General features: G+C 41.5%; 1 protein-coding gene across 1 annotated transcript; it reads right to left on the bottom strand.

The window, feature by feature from the left end:
• Window positions 1-938: 938 nt before the first annotated feature.
• On the bottom strand, window positions 939-17,863 carry vamp4 (vesicle associated membrane protein 4). Its single transcript, XM_062977785.1, has 8 exons — window positions 17,722-17,863; window positions 13,177-13,297; window positions 12,251-12,297; window positions 10,968-11,018; window positions 9,458-9,558; window positions 7,755-7,834; window positions 4,909-4,960; window positions 939-1,878 (listed from the first exon to the last, which is right to left on the bottom strand). The coding sequence occupies exons 1-8, from the start codon at window positions 17,748-17,750 to the stop codon at window positions 1,850-1,852; spliced, it is 510 nt and encodes a 169-aa protein (XP_062833855.1). The 5' UTR covers window positions 17,751-17,863; the 3' UTR covers window positions 939-1,849.
• Window positions 17,864-18,078: the final 215 nt, after the last annotated feature.

The following is an 18,078-nucleotide window of genomic DNA, read 5'->3' as shown; positions in this document are numbered from 1 at the left end:
AACATCGGGAGAGAATGCTTCTGGAACATGGCCATACAGCCCAGAAAACATACAGCAACCCATTAAGTCTATTCTATATACAGTAGAGTCTCGCTTATCCAACGTAAACGGGCTGGCAGAAAGTTGGATAAGCAAATATGTTGGATAATAAGGAGAGATTAAGGAAAAGCCTATGAAACATAAAATTAGGTTATGATTTTACAAATTAAGCACCAAAACATCATGTTATACAACAAATTTTACAGAAAAAGTAGTTCAATACACAGTAATGCTATGTAGTAATTACTGTATTTATGAATTTAGCACCAAAATATCATGATATATTGAAAACATTGACTACAAAAATGCGTTGGATAATCCAGAACGTTGGATAAGCGAGTGTTGGATAAGTGAGACTCTACTGTGGTTGGATACAAGCAACATAGGATAAGAAGCACAAAGCAAACAAGAAGATGCCAAAGACGGAATCCTGGAAGTCTCAAAGACTCAGCATTTTGTCAACACTTTGACCAGATGCAGTAGTTATAGGTGAGAGATTAAAACTATATGCATTTCCCCAATTTACGTTGGATACGTAATACATTTTAATGATGCCAGCAGTATGCTAGGCACTGTAGCAGTAACATACTTGGTTAACTTATCTGCTTTTTAAAATAATAATAATAATAATAATAATAATAATAATAATAATAATAATAATAATAATAAGCCCTGAATGCACTTTTTCCACTGCCAAATGTAGACAGTCTGATAATAGTTCATATTACGGTATCTTGGAGAGCTGTTAATTACCTGGCTCTTGAAACTTCTAGTTAACTACTGTTTTCCAAACAAAAAACCTTTTCCCTTCATCCATACCACCAAAGCTCACAAGACTTCTGAGTGTCTTCATTGCAAAGCATGGTTCTTTTACCTCAAAAAATTTACTCAGAATTGCATACAGTCAAAAATAGTATTTTACTCGAATGTTTTTATGTCACATTCATAAGCAATAACACCAAGAACATGGAGTTTCTGGGTTAACAAGCACATACTGTTTACAAAATCATGTTTGCTTTTTACAATGAGAAAGTGGCATCATCACAGTTATTCAACTGAATAGATAGGATTTTTAAACAATTATATATAAATATATATACACACTGAATCCTTCCCATATTCTTCCTCCAGTCAGCAATGAAGAGGAAATAGTTTAAATTATAAATAACATAATTAGCATCTCTTTCTCTATTTATATATATATACACACATACACAGTGTCCCAAAAATGTATGTATCCTTTAATAGCGAATAATCTAAGTAAACACAATAATGCTATAATGATTCAATCAGAGTTACGTGTTCCATCTTAAATTAGTTTTATGTAAGATGTTCAAATTGTCATCCCTGCACAGCACTTCTTGCACTGTTGAAGTACTGTTGCAAACCTCACTTAAAAGTTCCTCTTGTAATTTCATGACATTTCTCTGTTATTGCAATCTTTAATCCTCTTAAGGGTGGTTCTTTTTATATAAAAACATTCCATAATTATAACCAGTTAAAGAGTATACACAATTTTTGGACATTCCATATATGTGTCTGTGTATCCTTAAAAAAGGGAAACAAATAATGGCAGGAGAGCTTCCTCTCAGAAGACAACAGGTTTTGAATTTGCTATTGACATCGGAATTGGCTAAAGAAGTATGATTTCCCAGGTCCTCTGAATCTTGTTAGCATTGGGCACTTGCCTTCTTGGGGTGGGATGGGAGAACATGTCAAAGCTATATACACTTTTTGTTCCACTGTATCACACAGCTGCTTGTTTTGCTGCCATCCTGAAGTCATATCCGCAGTGATGTCCATCAGCAAGTCAAGTATGGTATTTGAGGATGATGGGAACTGGATCAAGATAGAAAAGAGATATAAAAGCACATGCAAAGGACACGTTAACTAACTAGCTTGGGGTGTATGTTCTTAAGAATACTGTTTTTCTTGGTGATCCAGTACCAAAATCAGTCCCGAACAGCCTTTTAATCATATCATTTTATCATCAACATCAAACAAGAGGATATATCATATTTCACAGAATAACGGTCACTCTTTTATCCCTTTTTTGGCTGAAAAAGAGGGTCCAACTATTATGTGGTGAAAAAAACAGTGCCTCCTTTTAGCTACGGTATTTCACTCAACTGAGTCCAAAAAGCACTGGGTTGAAGTGAGCCAGTATTGTCATTCTCATCAACCTGGTGCTTTTGGACTCAGTCATCTGAAGCGCCATAGCTGGAGGAAGTGAGCAAGTAAAGCTGTTGCTTGTATGGTGCAGCAAAACACATGGAGAGGGCAGTCTGGAATCTTCCCTGCGCTAGTGACACTGTTTACAGCAGGGAAGCTGTCTTCCTCTGCTGACTACACTGTATGCTGGTTGTCTGCCAGCAACATGTTGAGGCAATGAATCAAGGCTGTGACTATTAAGTGGTGAAAAACGGTAAATGAAGACAAACCTGTAGGTGCCCTTTAGGTTTGAAAGGTTCATCTGTGACAGATTTTAGTTTGAAACTTTTCAGTCTCTACACATACCATAAAAATTGTTATATATCACTAAATAAGGACATATAATCTAGTAAAACCTCCAAATGGCAAAATATAGAGCCTATAATTAATGATAGTGCCTACTTATTTTCTATCCTGTAATAAAGGAGAAATGCTTGTTTAGATTTCAAAGTGTTCCTTTAATTAAAAAAAGCAAAGAATGACCTCAAGACACCCTGAAAGTGAGTATATTAGACACACGATGACAGGTAAAATGGGGTACTCTAAAAGGTATGCTAATTCTGATAAAGTTGCATGTGAATAATACAGTTAAAAATATTTTAGTTATTTATTTAGAGTATTTATTTAGAGTATTTATATTCCACCCTTCTCACCCCGAAGGTGACTCAGGGAGGATCACAGGACACATATACAGCAAACACTCAATGCTGTTATATACTGACACGACAGTCACAGTACATAGATAGAGGCATATAGGCTTTTCCCGTCTTCGGCGTCTTGGAGATTGTGCTCGATTCCGGCCACGGGGGGTTGCTGTCAATCTATCCACCGTGCTAAAGAGCCCTATTCACAGACTTCCTCCTTTTATCAAATCGCCAGCATTTGTCTGATATTTCCTTATGGTGCCATTAAAATACCTCCCCACTTTAATGGTACCTATTTATCTACTCACAGCTGCTTTTGATCTGCTAGATCGGCAGTGAGCTGGGCTGAAGGTCGGGCGCTCACTCCTGATCCAGGCTTCAAACTGCCAACCTTTCAATTGGCAAGATTTATTGCAGCTGGTGGTTAACCTGCTGTGCCAAAGCTCAGCCCACTTGCTTAAGGAGTGCTTAGGTTTTAACCCTTGAGTACCTACTTTACACAAAAGCCTATTAAGAGATGTAAATTTCCTCAAACAGATGAGATTAGCATAAGTGATTAGTTAAGTGTAAAATGGTTTAGAATAGGCTAAGGGACAAAACTGTGAATTATATATAAAAAGCCTTTAGGAATTGACTTAGCAGATACTATGGAAATAATGTGATTAACAAGAACTCTGACTGTGATGATACAACATATTACATGTTAATTGGTTTAGAAGGCTGATGTTCTTACATACATTATTTATTGTCAAGCCTGTTAAAGAGCTGAAAAGAGTAATAAAATCCCTATGAATGGTGTGATGATTATGATGCAATGGCTATATGATGTAATATGACATGCCATATGTGTAATACAATATAATAGTTTGCACCTACATATGTTATGAAATATAACTATGTTGAAAAGCTGAATACTATATCTGTGATTCTCCCTGAAGAAAATATGAATACTTATAATAGCTTAAAAGAGTATCAAATGAGTCTGCCCATTCCCATGAAATATCCTGGAACTCCAAGACCTGAAATTATGTTCATCTTCTCTGTCTGTTTTAACCATTATGATAAACTAAGTTACACTCAGAGAGCCCTTGAAAGTAAGCAAGCCTAACAGAAGAGGATCAAGCATCACATCAGATTCTGTGGGGTTGCAGATATCAGAAGAGTGACATTACTCCTACTAGAATGGTTAATAAACCTCAGAATACAATATGAACTCCATATTTATGGAACAGGTATATGGAACTTCACTTATCCAGTTTCACATTCACCTAGAGCCTCCTGTACAAGCTATACTCCCTTCTCACAACCTCCATCATTAATCCCATTTAAAATAATTATAAACATCCATGGTTTCGCGTATCCACACAAAGTTGAGAACATATCCCTCACGGATATGGGGCTTGTACTGCAATGTGCCATCTCGAAAAGGTAAGATATGATTGTAAGAAGGATTGTAGCTCAAGCAAAATCAAAGATGTCCTGATTCTACTCTATTTTTCCCAGCTTCACAGCATTCATTTACATTTCTTTCACATTACATTTCTTGCACAAGATGGACCTGATACTGGTTGAGCCATTCATCCTTTTAAAGTTCTGTTGTATTAAGAATGCCATTTGATGCAGAGTAGACAAAAGATACAAACAAATCTTGCTTGTATAGCATAAATTAAAACTGCAGTCTTAAAACTGTCCAGCAAGAAAATGTTATTACACAACCCCTGTAGGATTATGTTTCAAGCAGCTTTTCCTATCTGAACAGTTTGGTCTAATCGAGGCTGCTGTTCTATACATATTTAGCTGGGGGGAAAATCACTGAACACAGTGGGGCGTACACCTTGCGTAAGAGCAAAAAGCAATGTACAACACGGAAGCCTTGGTCACTCTAAGGTTCAAACTGGCCTTCCATTCTGATTACTGATCAGGTCTATGTCTACATAGTTTTAGTCGGGAGTGGGCAATTACCCCTTAACTCCAAACTGGGAGGGGGAAACAGAGTATCAACTGAATTACTTACCAATTATCACTAGCAGGACAACAACAGCAACTAGAGCCACAATAGCCTTCATCTGGAGACAGAAACACATAGCGAGCTATTATTTCCCAGCTGCATTTAGAAATATGAATTACATTTTGTTGTCAAAGACTTTCATGGCCAGAATCACTGGGTTGCTGTGAGTTTTCCAGGCTGTACGGCCATGTTCCAGAAGCATTCTCTCCATACATTTCACCTACATCTATGGCAGACATCCATAGATGCGTGCGAGGTCTGTTGTAAACTAAGCAATTGGGGTTTGTATATCTGTGGAGTGTTCAGGGTGGGAGAAAGAACTCTTGTCTGTTTGAGGCAGGTGTGAATGTTGCAATCAATCACCTTGATTAGCATTGAAAACTCTTGCAGATTCAAGGCCTGGCTGATTCCTGCCTGGAGGAATCCTTTGTTGGGAGGTGTTAGCTGGCCCTGATTGATCCATGTCTGGAATTCCCCTGTTTTCAGAGTGTTGTTCTTTATTTATTGTCCTGATTTTAGAGTTTTTAATACTGGTAGACAGATTTTTTTCATTCATTTTCATTGTTTCCTCCTTTCTGTTGAAATTGTCCACATGCTTGTGGATTTCAATGCCTTCTCTGTGTAGTCTGACATAGTAAAGACTAAATAAAGACTAAATAAATTCTCTAAAGATTTTTAAAACAGAGGCTGGATGGCCATCTGTTAGGAGTGCCTTATGTGTTTCTGCATGGCAGAATGGGGTTGGACTGGATGGCCCTTGTGGTCTCTTTCAACTCTATGATTCTATCACGAAGTGGACATTCTCCAAGTGCAGTTTCTTGATGTTATCCTGATTCCTTTTCTCCACTTCTCAGCTATAAGGTTGAGATGGAAAAGTTAGGTATGGTAAGAGGTAGGTCAAATATTAAAGTAGCTGCCTTCAGTCATTCATCCCCCAGTGGAAGAGATGAACTGCCTAAAGTCAGCTGCATTCAGGTCATAATATACCACATTTCACTGCATAGTGGCTGCATTTTTATGTCAATATCTTTTGCAGAAAAGGGAATTAATAATAATAAAAACTTTATATTCGGCCCCAACTCCCTGGAAGGACTTGGGGAAGCTTACAACATACATAAATGCAATGAATAATACAGTAGAGTCTCACTTATCCAACATAAACGGGCCGGCAGAACGTTGGATAAGCGAATATGTTGGATAATAAGGAGAGATTAAGAAAAAGCCTATTAAACATCAAAATAGGCTATGATTTTAGAAATTAAAATTGGTCACAGTTTTAGCAGCCTTGGGGATTTTTAAGTCCTACTGATTAAATGATGTTCCTAGAAACTGTAGTTGCTCAACTGTGGAGAATATAACCAAATATGAATATTGTATAAATGTTAGAAAGTAGTGTATTGGTTCATGCATATATACGTGCATATAGATTTGTTTCACTGTTTTTAATGAATATGTTAATTGAAAATAAAAAACAAATTACAGTAAAACCCCGCTCGTTCGAGCCCCGCTCGTTCGAGCCTCCGTGCAATCCGAGCAGGTGAACGGGGAGGGCCGTAAAGGCCCTCCCCGTTCACCTGCTCGCTGGCGTGCGTGTTGCTAGGTAGATAGCAAGCTACCTAGCAACATGCACCGGGCGCTCGCCCCTTGGGAGGTGGCCCCTGCGTGTTGCTAGGTAGATAGTAAGCTACCTAGCAACACGCAGAAGGCACTTCCCAAGGGGCGAGCGCCCTGTGCGTGTTGCTAGGTAGCTTGTTATCTACCTAGCAACACGCACGTCCGACTCCTTCGCCTCGCCGGGCACCGGTGTTGCCGCCCCGGCGGGACGAAGGAGCCGAGGCACGGGCAAGGGGGTGGGTGGGTGAACGGGGAGGGCTTTTGCGGCCCTCCCCGTTCACCCACCCGCCGAACGAAGGGGCTTTCCTCCTTTGGCGAAGGCTTGGAGCCAGGGAAGCGGGAGTCACTTCCCTGGCTCCAGGCCTCCGCCAAAGGGAGGGAGAGCCCCTTCGTTGCGGGGGTGCTCCCAACCGCGGGGAGGCCTCTCCATGGGGACGAAGGCTGGACTGGGAGGCGTTGCAAACAGCGCCTCCCGGTTCAGTCCTCGTCCCCACGGAGAGGCCTCTCCATGGGGACGAAGGCTAGACTGGGAGGCGTTGCAAACAGCGCCTCCCGGTTCAGTCCTCGTCCCCACGGAGAAGCCTCTCCATGGGGACGAAGGCTGGACTGGGAGGCGTTGCAAACAGCGCCTCCCAGTTCAGTCCTCGTCCCCACGGAGAGGCCTCTCCATGGGGACGAAGGATGGACTGGGAGGCGTTGCAAACAGCGCCTCCCGGTTCAGTCCTCGTCCCCACGGAGAGGCCTCTCCATGGGGACGAAGGCTGGACTGGGAGGCGTTGCAAACAGCGCCTCCTGGTTCAGTCCTCGTCCCCACGGAGAGGCCTCTCCATGGGGACGAAGGCTGGACTGGGAAGCGTTGCAAACAGCGCCTCCCGGTTCAGTCCTCGTCCCCACGGAGAGGCCTCTCCATGGGGACGAGGACTGAACCGGGAGGCGTTTGCAGCTCCTCCCAGTCCAGCCTTCGTCCCGCCTGGTAATCCGAGTTATCCGGTTGACCGAGTTGCGGTCCGCCGGTTTAACTCGGAGTACCGGGGTTCTACTGTAATCTCAAATGTGAAAAAATTGTTATAAATATTCCTTGATTTTGATACTGGGGAACCAAATAGGATGCAAGCTTTGAAAATAAAAGTAAAACAAACAAACAAACATTAATTTCATTTTTAAATAGCCAATCACCATTACAATATGGATCCATTACGATCTTAGGAAGCAAGATATATCCCTCTGTGGGGCCTCACCTTGCAACCTCGCCACCACATTTGTCTTCGGAGCTGTTTGGATCGGTTGCTAAAAGCTGTTGCGTTGTCTGATAAGCTTTCTAAAACAGATAAGAAAAAGGACAAAAAGTTAAACATAAACCAATACAGCATAGCATGTGAAGCTTTCTCTTTTAAAAATATTTTTATTGAAATTCTACATATATTAAAATTTAAATACCCAATTATAGCTCAAAACACACAAAATGCAAGACTTAAAATATATACTATAAAAAGGTACCACTACATAATCTAACAAAAAATGATTCCTCAGTATCCCTTGCATGGTTATGTACTGTTCCCTAAGATGTTCCCCCAGTGGCACAGTGGATTAAACCGCTGAGATACTGAACTTGCTCACTGAAAGGTCGGCAGTTCCAATTCGGGGAGCGGGGTGAGCTCCCGCTATTAGGCCCAGCTTCTACCAACCAAACAGTTTGAAAACATGCAAATGCGATAGATCAGTAGGAATTGCTTCGGAGGGAAGGTAATGGCGCTTCATGCAGTCATGCTGGCCACATGACCTTGGAGGTGTCTATGGACAAAGCTGGCTCTTCGGCTTAGAAATGAAGATGAGTACCAACCCCCAGAGTTGAACACAACAAGACTTAATGTCAGGGGAACACCTTTAACTTTACTTTACTAAGATATTATCTCACACTCTAATAAGTAATTGATATACTTACTTCATTTAACAATTTAACTCATAGCAATTTTTATGGAATTCATACTCATCGCATCCTTGTTGTTCCTCGAAGTTTAACTACAGTAAAAACTGAACATAATCCATGCCAGAAGAATCTGGGATGAGGACAATCTCCCAAGAACATCATTTTTCTTCATCTTGGTCATTCTGTCCCTTTCTAGATCATCCTCATGGACAGACTAATGAGAGTCGCTACTCTTCTCCACAGTAAAGATCTTTATTTTCCTCATAATCACACTCTTCCCTTTGATATTAACTCCTTCAGTCCCAATTGGTTTTTCCACCCCCTTTCCCCCAAATTCCCATACACTTCATCATTTCCCTTTTCAGCAAATATAGCACAGCCCAAACATTTCCCCACACTAACAGTGTTTTTAACTGGACTGCATTTTCTACAAAACTAATCCTTTTAGTTGGATTCCCCAACAATGTTCATTTCAGCTTCTTCCAAACTTCCCCATATTACCATTTTATAAATTTAATCTGTTTTTAACTACTGAGTCAGAACAATTTTCCAAAGAGTTTATGATTATGACTTTTCTAATGTCTCCCACACACATCCATAGATGCAAACTACAGCCACCAGATTGTCACATAGTCACCTTTTAATCTCTTTCCATGCCAATGACCTCTTTGGCCCACTCCTCATCCTTCCAATCCACCTCCCCCCAATTTTCTATGCTTTCATCAATTATACTGCTTAATTAATTCTGAGATTAAACAATTTGGAAGTCTTATGGCTACAGATCTAGAAAAATTACATTTAAATTAAGCTAGACCCAAGTTTTAGAAGCAGGTTTCAGATTTAAAATGAATCCCTGTGTAATAGAAGAAAAAAGAAAACTGTCTATACGTGATCACAAACCAGGGATTTTGCTAGCCTGGCATACAGAACTCACAACATACAACATGTAGTGTTTCTTAGGATTGCATTTTGAAGCAGCAAGGAAAAGTGAAAAGAATCATTAACTGTTTTTACCTGACTTATCCTGCAAATCATCCAACCGTTCTCCCCTTTCTATCACCTTGGTGATGTTCTCTTGCATGACATCAATAACTTCATCAACCTGGTTTTGAACACTGGATGAAACAAATACAACTCTGAATCCCATGACCCAAAAATACTTATCAATGTCAGCATATGTTTATGGCTATTGGGTCAAAACTTACGGTAAATTATTTTATAACATTGTTAGGGGCGTAATGAAAAGGAACTGTGATTTCATTGGTTGTTGGGAAAATGAGGGTTCTACTTTCAGAACTGCTGACAAAAAAAATGAGAATTTCTGGAGAATAGGAAATTCCAGCAGATTACCATCTTCAATAACTGCCCAGACACCCTGATATCAATACCAGGAAAGATTCTGGAGCAGCTTATTAAACAGACAATCTGTAAGCATTTTGCTATTGTCATAAAAAATCAACATGGGTTTCTCAAAACCAAGCCATGCCAGATGAAACCTGCCTCTTTTTTAGTTACAAGCTTGATGGATGAAGGGAATGTTGTAGTAGCAGCATCTCAATTTCAGTAAGGCATTTGACAAAGTCCCCCATAATAAGGAAGCTAATAAGCCATGGGCTAGTCCAGTATTTCTCAGCGTGTGGGTCCCCAGATGTTTTGGCTTTCAACTCCCAGAAATCCTAGCAGCTGGTAAGCCAGCTGGGATTTCTGTGACTTGTAGGTCAAAACACTTGGGGACCCACAGGTTGAGAACCACTAGGCTAGACAATACCACTGTTAGGTGGATTGGGATTTGGTTGACTGGTTGAACCCAAAGGGTACTTACTAATGGAACAGATATAGAAAGGTTGATACTTTGTGTCAAAATAGTGCATATGAACAGGATTTAGGAGTCTTAGTAAACTACAAACTGAACATGTGTCAACAGTGTGATGCACTATCTTAAAAAGCCAATGCAATTCTAGGCTGCATCAAGAGGAGTATATATTGAGGGAAGTCATAGTCCCACTCTATTCTGCTTTGGTCAGACCTCACCTGGAATACTGTGTCTAGTTCTGGGCACAATTCAAAAAGGATATTGACAAGCTGAATGTGTCTAGAGAAGGGTGAACAAAATGATCAAAGGCAAGTCCTATCAGATGTGGCTTAAGGAGTTGGGTAAGTTTAGCTTGGGGAAGAGAAGGTTGAGAGGGGACGTGATAGCCATGTTTATATATTTCAGATGATGTGAAAACTTTCTATGAAAATAACTTTTTCTAAGAACCTTGCTAAACTCTTTCACCCACAATTTCTTTTATGGAGTAAGGAAGATCAGTCCCTTTCTGTGCCCACATACTAGTGTGGTTAATTTAAAAAAAAAAAAAGACGATTATGCATTTCTTGGTGGCCTACATTACCAAACTCATTTTGTTATTAATAGCACACTTCTAAATTCAATCCCGTTGTGGCAGAAATAATAATTGAGGCTAGCAGTTTTATACACACTGTAATTTCAAAACAATATTTTCAAATGTTGTAAAATACTTACTGCCTGATCTTCTCATTCTTTGGCCCAAACTTTGGACCTGATGGTCCTCTCCTAGAAAGAGATGGTACAAATGACTGGACAGATAATGACATCAAACATGTGGACAACTGCTATTTATCTATGCAGGTGGACAAGAAGTAAGCCACATAGCCAGGTAAGAGGCAGACTTTGGATTCTGGAGCTTGAGAGGGACTATTGAACGACATCATATCAGTATCTTATGTAGAGCAGCATAACAAACATGTCCCTTGATGTCACAGTAAAGAAAATGAAATGCAGAGTCTTTAAACTTAAATGTTCACAATAGCTGCTGCTGAAAAGAGCCCCAAATGAATCATTCAGTGTTCCACATAATTTTGGAAACAAAATCCTTATAATGTTAATTGGGCAGGAATAAAACCAAATAATCAATGCCAGGTTCAGAAAATCTAACCACCATTCTAATGAACAAGTTGTTCAGTTGGCCCTTCTCCAGTCCTAGGAGATACAGATTGAGCCTCTGTATCCAGAAATCCAAAAATCTCTAAAAATTGAAAACATTTTACTGCCAACCACACGTTTTTGCCTTTGGGACAGCAGCTGAAGCTCTTCTGCTTATTCATCTCTCAGATCCTTAGTCTCTCTTCTGTATCTACTATGAGATGAGAGAATGATTTGTGAAATGCAAGAGGGCATGGATTAAGTGAAAGAACATGCCCCATTTTTCCCCTACTCCTTTCCTACTTGTTGTTGTTGTTATTGTTGGCAGGGGCTGGCAAAGCAAGTGGTAAGAGGGAAAGTGGGTTCCTTTTCTTCTACTTCATTCTCCCTGTTCTTTTTTCCTTTTCCTTTCCTCTTTACCAATGAGGTGGTGGTGGCGAGTGCTCCGGTAAGGTGAAATGGAGCTCTCTTTTTATTCCCATTTCCTTTTTCCTCTTAGGCTGGGGAGTGAAGATCATCATTGGCCTGCTTTCCTTTCTCTCTTCAAACCTCTCTCTTCTTTTACCCTTCTCTCTTTCTTTTCTTTCTCCCTCCCTTTGTCTTCTCTGACTCTCCCTCTGCTGCAACCTCATAGGCAGCTTCTGCCATGTTGATCATGTGGCATTCCCTGCAATGGCCCCTAATAGCAGCCCCCTTATCAGAGACAACACAAGCAAATAAACAAGATGCAAGGCTAGAGAGAGACAAAGGATCTATGAAATGGCAGAAGGAGAATAGACATTTTGGAAAACAGGCATTCCAGCCCCCACAATACAAAATTATGCAATACTTCTCATCCGAAACATGCCAGAATCTGTACTTACAAAAAAAAGTCCTCCTCTTCATCAGAATCTTCCTCAAGGAGGTTTCTCTGTAAAATACAGAAAACTAATAGATCTCAAACAACAAATAAATATCTACTTTCTTCCACTTTTTAATGTCACAAGGAAAATAAATCCACAGCTCCCTGAGGTATATTTCTCCTTAAAACTTTCAAGAAACTGAGCACATGTCACTAAAAGATCTATACCCCCAAATTGTTTCTTTCTGTTTATGCAGATTATAAACCACTGTAGCAGGTCGCCTTGACTACTGCAATTCATAATGCAAATAGACATAGTAAAATCTATTTTATTAGTTTCTGCTGTTTCCTTAAGAAATTCATGTCAATTTAAATAGCAATACTATGCAACCTCCTGGGTTTCCAGACACTAAGTAAATCATGGCCGGCTTAACCTAATCAACAAGATAGGATGACTGTGGATCATTCTTTAGAGCAGAGCTTTCCAAACTGTGCCTTGCGACATGTAAAGTGTGTTGGTTGCCATGTGTAGGTGTGTTGCATGAAAGGAGAAATGACAAAAATCTTTGAAATGTATGTGATTAGCTTACAAATCCAATATTTTTAAAAATACAATGAAAGGTTTTTGTAAGATATGTTGTGTCCCCATACATTTCATTATTACAATTTATGTTTGTATCTGCACATCTTATAAGGGGTTGGTTTAACCTCCAGTTTGCAAGTAAAATTGAATTACTGTGCCACGAAATGATGCGTGTCTAAAAAGCGTGACATCAACATGAAATGTTTGGAAAGCTCTGCTTTAGAGCTTAGAGTAAATATTCTTGGGGTACGATGGATAATCTATGGAGGCCTCTCAAATGGGCTAGTTCTGTAATTCCTGGTCACTGATATGTTTACATCTTAAACATGAATGTAAAAAGAATCCTATGATTCTTATGTACTCACCCTCTCACTTTTTACTGACCCAGTAACATCATCATCATTGAGATGCCGCTTGAATTTTGGAGGCATGTTTTCATACAAGTGCTGCTTTTGCTGTCCAATATGAGAAGAAGTGGAAAACTGCCTAAGAGGAGAAGGAGAAAATGATCAAACGTTTGAAAGCTAAGTCCTATGAGGAGCAACTTTGGGAACTGGGTCTGCTTTGCTTGGAGAAAAAAGAGCTGAGAGGAGACATGATAGCCATGTCAGACATGTAAACATGACAGCCTACTTGAGGGACCCCATCTCCTCCTACCAGCCCACTCGAGCCCTGAGATCACCAGGAGAGGCCATTCTCTCAGTCCCACCGTCACAAACACGTTTGGTAGGAATGAGAGAGAGGGCCTTACTAGTGGTGGCCTGCAGCTCTGGAACTCCCTTCCTAGAGAGCTGCGATTGGCATCCTTCTTGCTGGTCTTTCGATCACAAATTAAGACATTTTTGTGGATACAGGCCTTCTCAGATTATTTATAATAGGAAACTGCCAGATCACTGCTGGTAATATCCACCTCTGAATATTATACTGGACCTTGAAATACTGTGACATGGCCTAATGAAAAATGGAGCCTTTTAGGATCTTAGCATAATTCTGTTTTACGGATAACCTCAGTGGCCTGAGGTTAAGGAAATGTTTAATGGTAAATGTGGTAATATATTGATTCGTTGTATATGTTATATCTGTTTTCGCTGGCTTATGATGTTTTGTTGAATGTGTATTTTATGTAATTTCTGCTTTTTTAATTACTGTAAGCCACTTTGAGTCCCACCCATGGGTGAAAAGCAGGATAAAAATGAATAAATAATAATAATAATAATAATAATAATAATGTTTAAATTGGTTGCTGTGAGTTTTCTGGGCTGTTCATTTGTGGGAGAATATCTGCCAGTTTGGGAGGGAAGAGTTTTGACATATTTGTTTGACAGATATAGTCTACTTTGTGTTGTCAAAGGTTTTCATGGCCGGAATCACTGGGTTGCTATGAATTTTCCGGGCTGTATGGCCATATTCCAGAAACATTTTCTCCTGACATTTCGCCGGCATCCTCAGAGGTTGTGAGGTCTGTTGGAAACAAGGCAAGTATCTGTGGAATGTCCAGGGTAGGAGAAAGAACTCTTGTCTGTTTGAGGCAAATGTGAATATTGCAATTGGCCAGTTTGATTAGCACTTGTTACGGGTTTGTGGAAAAACAAACTGCGTGCAGTCCTGTCCAGACTTATCCAGCCCTTTTGTGCATTCACAATGAGCAAATACAAGCCAAGAAAATGGAAAAATCAAAGTTTAGCAGAGTCAAGGAGAAAATTAAACAAGCAGCTTCAAAAACACAAAACCTCCAGTTTCAAAATAACTCAGTCCATCTGGAGCAACAAACTCACATAAAGTTCTTTGCATTAAATTCATGCATCTTCTTTGGAGATTTCTTCTTCAGTGATGAAAGAAGACAGGCATAGTAGGCTCTCAGCCAGGAACTTACTCCGAGTAAGTTCTGAAGCAAGCAATTCAGTAAGTCCCAAAAAGCATTACAAACATTCCCCAAGTTATACCTCATTTGGCTTGTTATTCTTGATTATTCTGATTACCCAACTATTAATTGTGATTGACCAGGTGTTTTTCCCTTAACACACATACACACAAGTGGTGATCCCAAAGAAATACATGCATATACATGCATATACAGCAATAGCACTGAGTAGCTTGTCAGCTGCAAAGCTTTGCTGTTGCTACCTGGGGGCATCCTCTGTTTGGGAGGTGCTAACTGGCACTTGCTTGTTTGCTACCTGGAGTTCCACAGATATATAAACCCCTCTTGCCGAGTTCCCAACAGACCTCACAACCTCGGAGGATGCCTGCCATAGATGTGGACGAAACGTCAGGAGGGAATGCTTCTGGAACATGGCCATACAGCCCAGAAAACTCACAGGAACCCAGTGATTCTGACCATGAAAGTCTTCGACAGCATGATGTTTAAATATCTGAAAGGCGATTGCATTGAAGATGGAACAGGCTTGTTTTCTGCTGCTCCAGGGACTAAGCCAGTGGTTCTCAATCTGTGGGTCTCCAGGTGTTTTGGCCTACAACTCCCAGAAATCCCAGCCAGTTTACCAGCCGTTGGGGCCTCCGGTGGCGAAGTGCGTTAAAGCACTGAGCTGCTGAACTTGCAGACCAGAAGGTCACAGGTTCGAATCCAGGGAGCGGAATGAGCGCCCACTGTTAGCCCCAGCTTCTGCCAACCTAGCAGTTCGAAAACATGCAAATGTGAGTAGATCAATAGGTACCGCTCCAGCGGGAAGGTAACGGCACTCCATGCAGTCATGCCGGCCACATGACCTTGGAGGCTCAGACTCCGGCTCTTCGGCTCAGAAATGGAGATGAGCTCCAACCCCCAGAGTCGGAAACGACTGGACGTCAGGGGAAACCTTTACCTTTTTTTTTTTTACCAGCTGTTTGGATTTCTGTGAGTTGAAGGTCAAAACATCTGGGGACCCACAGGTCGAGAACCACTGGCCTTGCAGAAAAAGAGATTTGACTTAAACATTGGGAAGCACCTCCAGATAGTATGAACTGCTGGGCAGTGGGATAAACGGTTTAGTTGTTTTATTTATTTATTATTTCTTTATTTCCATCATTTCTATCCCGCCCTTCTCACCTGAAGGGACTTAGGGCGGCTTACAAAACTGGCAGAATTCGATGCCAATACACAACAATACAAAATAATAAAACATAAGCAGTTAAAAACAATACAAAATACCTATCTTCGTGACCACGTCGTCCCCTATGAACCCACCCGATCGCTGAGATCTTCCAGGGAGGCCCTTCTCTCACTTCCACCCTCCTTACAACTGCATTTGGTGGGGACGAGAGAGAGGGCCTTCTCGGCCGTGGCTCCCCGACTCTGGAACTCCCTCCCCAGGGAGATTAGGTTGGCTCCCTCTCTACCTTCCCTCAGGAAACAACTGAAGTCTTGGATGTTTCGGCAGGCCTTTGGAGATACAGTCATTAATTAATCAGCCCCAGAGGGTTTTTAATAATCTACCCGTTTTTATTATGATTTTACCATTTATGTGTTTTAAATGCAATTTTTATCCTGTATTTTTGTTTTAATTGATATATTGTATTACTGTTTTATCTTTTTATAGTGTGATTTGTATTATGTTGCCTATGTTTTGTTCTATGTTGTTTGGGCCTCTGCCCTATGTAAGCCGCCCCGAGTCCCTGCGGGGAGATGGTGGCGGGGTATAAATAAAGTTTAATTATTATTTTATTATGACACAGCAAACAAGATAGATATGCTGGATTTCATATCACAAAATCACAAGTCGAACACTTCCCAAGTGTCTAGCACTGTGTGATGTATTTTCGGATGATGCGCGCAGATCCCAGCAGGGTGGCCTTTTGCAGTTGGAAGATCGTAATTTTGTCAATGTCTATTGTTTCCAAATGCCGGCTGAGATCTTTTGGCACGGCACCCAATGTGCCCATCACCACCGGGACCACCTGCACTGGTTTCTGCCAGAGTCTTTGAAGTTCAATCTTGAGGTCCTGATAGCGGCTGAGTTTTTCCTTTTGTTTTTCGTCAATGCGACTGTCACCTGGGATGGCAACATCAATGATCCAAACCTTTTTCTTTTCCACAACTGTGATGTCTGGTGTGTTGTGTTCCAGAACTTTGTCAGTCTGGATTCGGAAGTCCCACAGTATCTTTGCGTGCTCATTTTCCATGACCTTTGCTGGTTTGTGATCCCACCAGTTCTTTGCTGCTGGGAGGTGGTACTTGAGGCATAAGTTCCAATGAATCATTTGGGCCACATAGTTGTGCCTCTGTTTGTAGTCTGTCTGTGCGATTTTCTTACAGCAGCTGAGGATATGATCAATGGTTTCGTCAGTTTCCTTGCACAGTCTGCATTTTGGGTCATCAGCTGATTTTTCAATCTTGGCCTTAATTGCATTTGTTCTGATGGCTTGCTCCTGGGCTGCAAGGATCAGGCCTTCTGTCTCCTTCTTCAGGGTCCCATTTGTGAGCCATAGCCAGGTCTTCTCCTTATCAGCTTTTCCTTCAATTTTGTCAAGGAACTTTCCATGCAATGTTTTGTTGTGCCATTCATCCACAGAACCTTGTACATAAACCTTAGTTCAGACCAGGTCGAATCCAACAAAACTTATTCTTTGAACACTTGCTCGCATGGTGTTTGAAACAGAGGCCAGCTAGCAATCTGTCAGGAGTGCTTTGGTTGTGTCCTTCTCCATGGCAGAATGGGGTTGGGTTGGATTGGATGTCTCCAACTCTGTGATTCAACGACTAGCGTCAGGAGGCTCTTTTGCATCTCCTCCCTGGGAGGAGGCTTTTCAAAAGGCCAGCCCTCCAGTGGCCATGGGTCCCACAGTCGCTTGCATTGTGGGGAGGGTTTCCCTCTCTCCCGACGCCCCCTTCCCACAGGCCCGCCCTCGGGGGAAGCTCTTTCTCGTTGGGAACCCGGCCTTCTGCCTCCCGCTCCCTCGCCCCTGTCGCTCACCTTATCCGACCACTTCCATCCCCATTCATACGACGGGCCTCTCAGGAGCGCGTAGACTTCTTCCCAGAAGACCCCGCTCCTCTTCATCGGCTTCCTGTTCCGGACCGGCACAGAAATGTCTGAGGAGGCGGGGGTGACGTCAGCGGCTCTCCCATATGCCGAAAGCGTTGATAGAAGCAGCGCTCCTTCCGGTCCCTCGCGCTTTGTCTCGAGTGGGGCGTGGGGCGCGCGACGACGTCTTTGGGGACAGCGTTGGGGGGCTTTCCAGGGCCATTCTGTGTCCCTTGCTGAAGAAAGGCGTTGCTTCTGTGCCGGCCCGTAGCAAGAAAAACCATTCAAGAGGGGTTGAAAGTGACT

The sequence above is a fragment of the Anolis carolinensis genome, chromosome 4 (genome assembly GCF_035594765.1).
Source record: "Anolis carolinensis isolate JA03-04 chromosome 4, rAnoCar3.1.pri, whole genome shotgun sequence".
Taxonomy (NCBI): domain Eukaryota; kingdom Metazoa; phylum Chordata; class Lepidosauria; order Squamata; family Dactyloidae; genus Anolis; species Anolis carolinensis.
The sequence above is the reverse complement of the archived record's forward strand: the minus strand, read 5'-3'. Positions and strand labels throughout refer to the sequence as shown.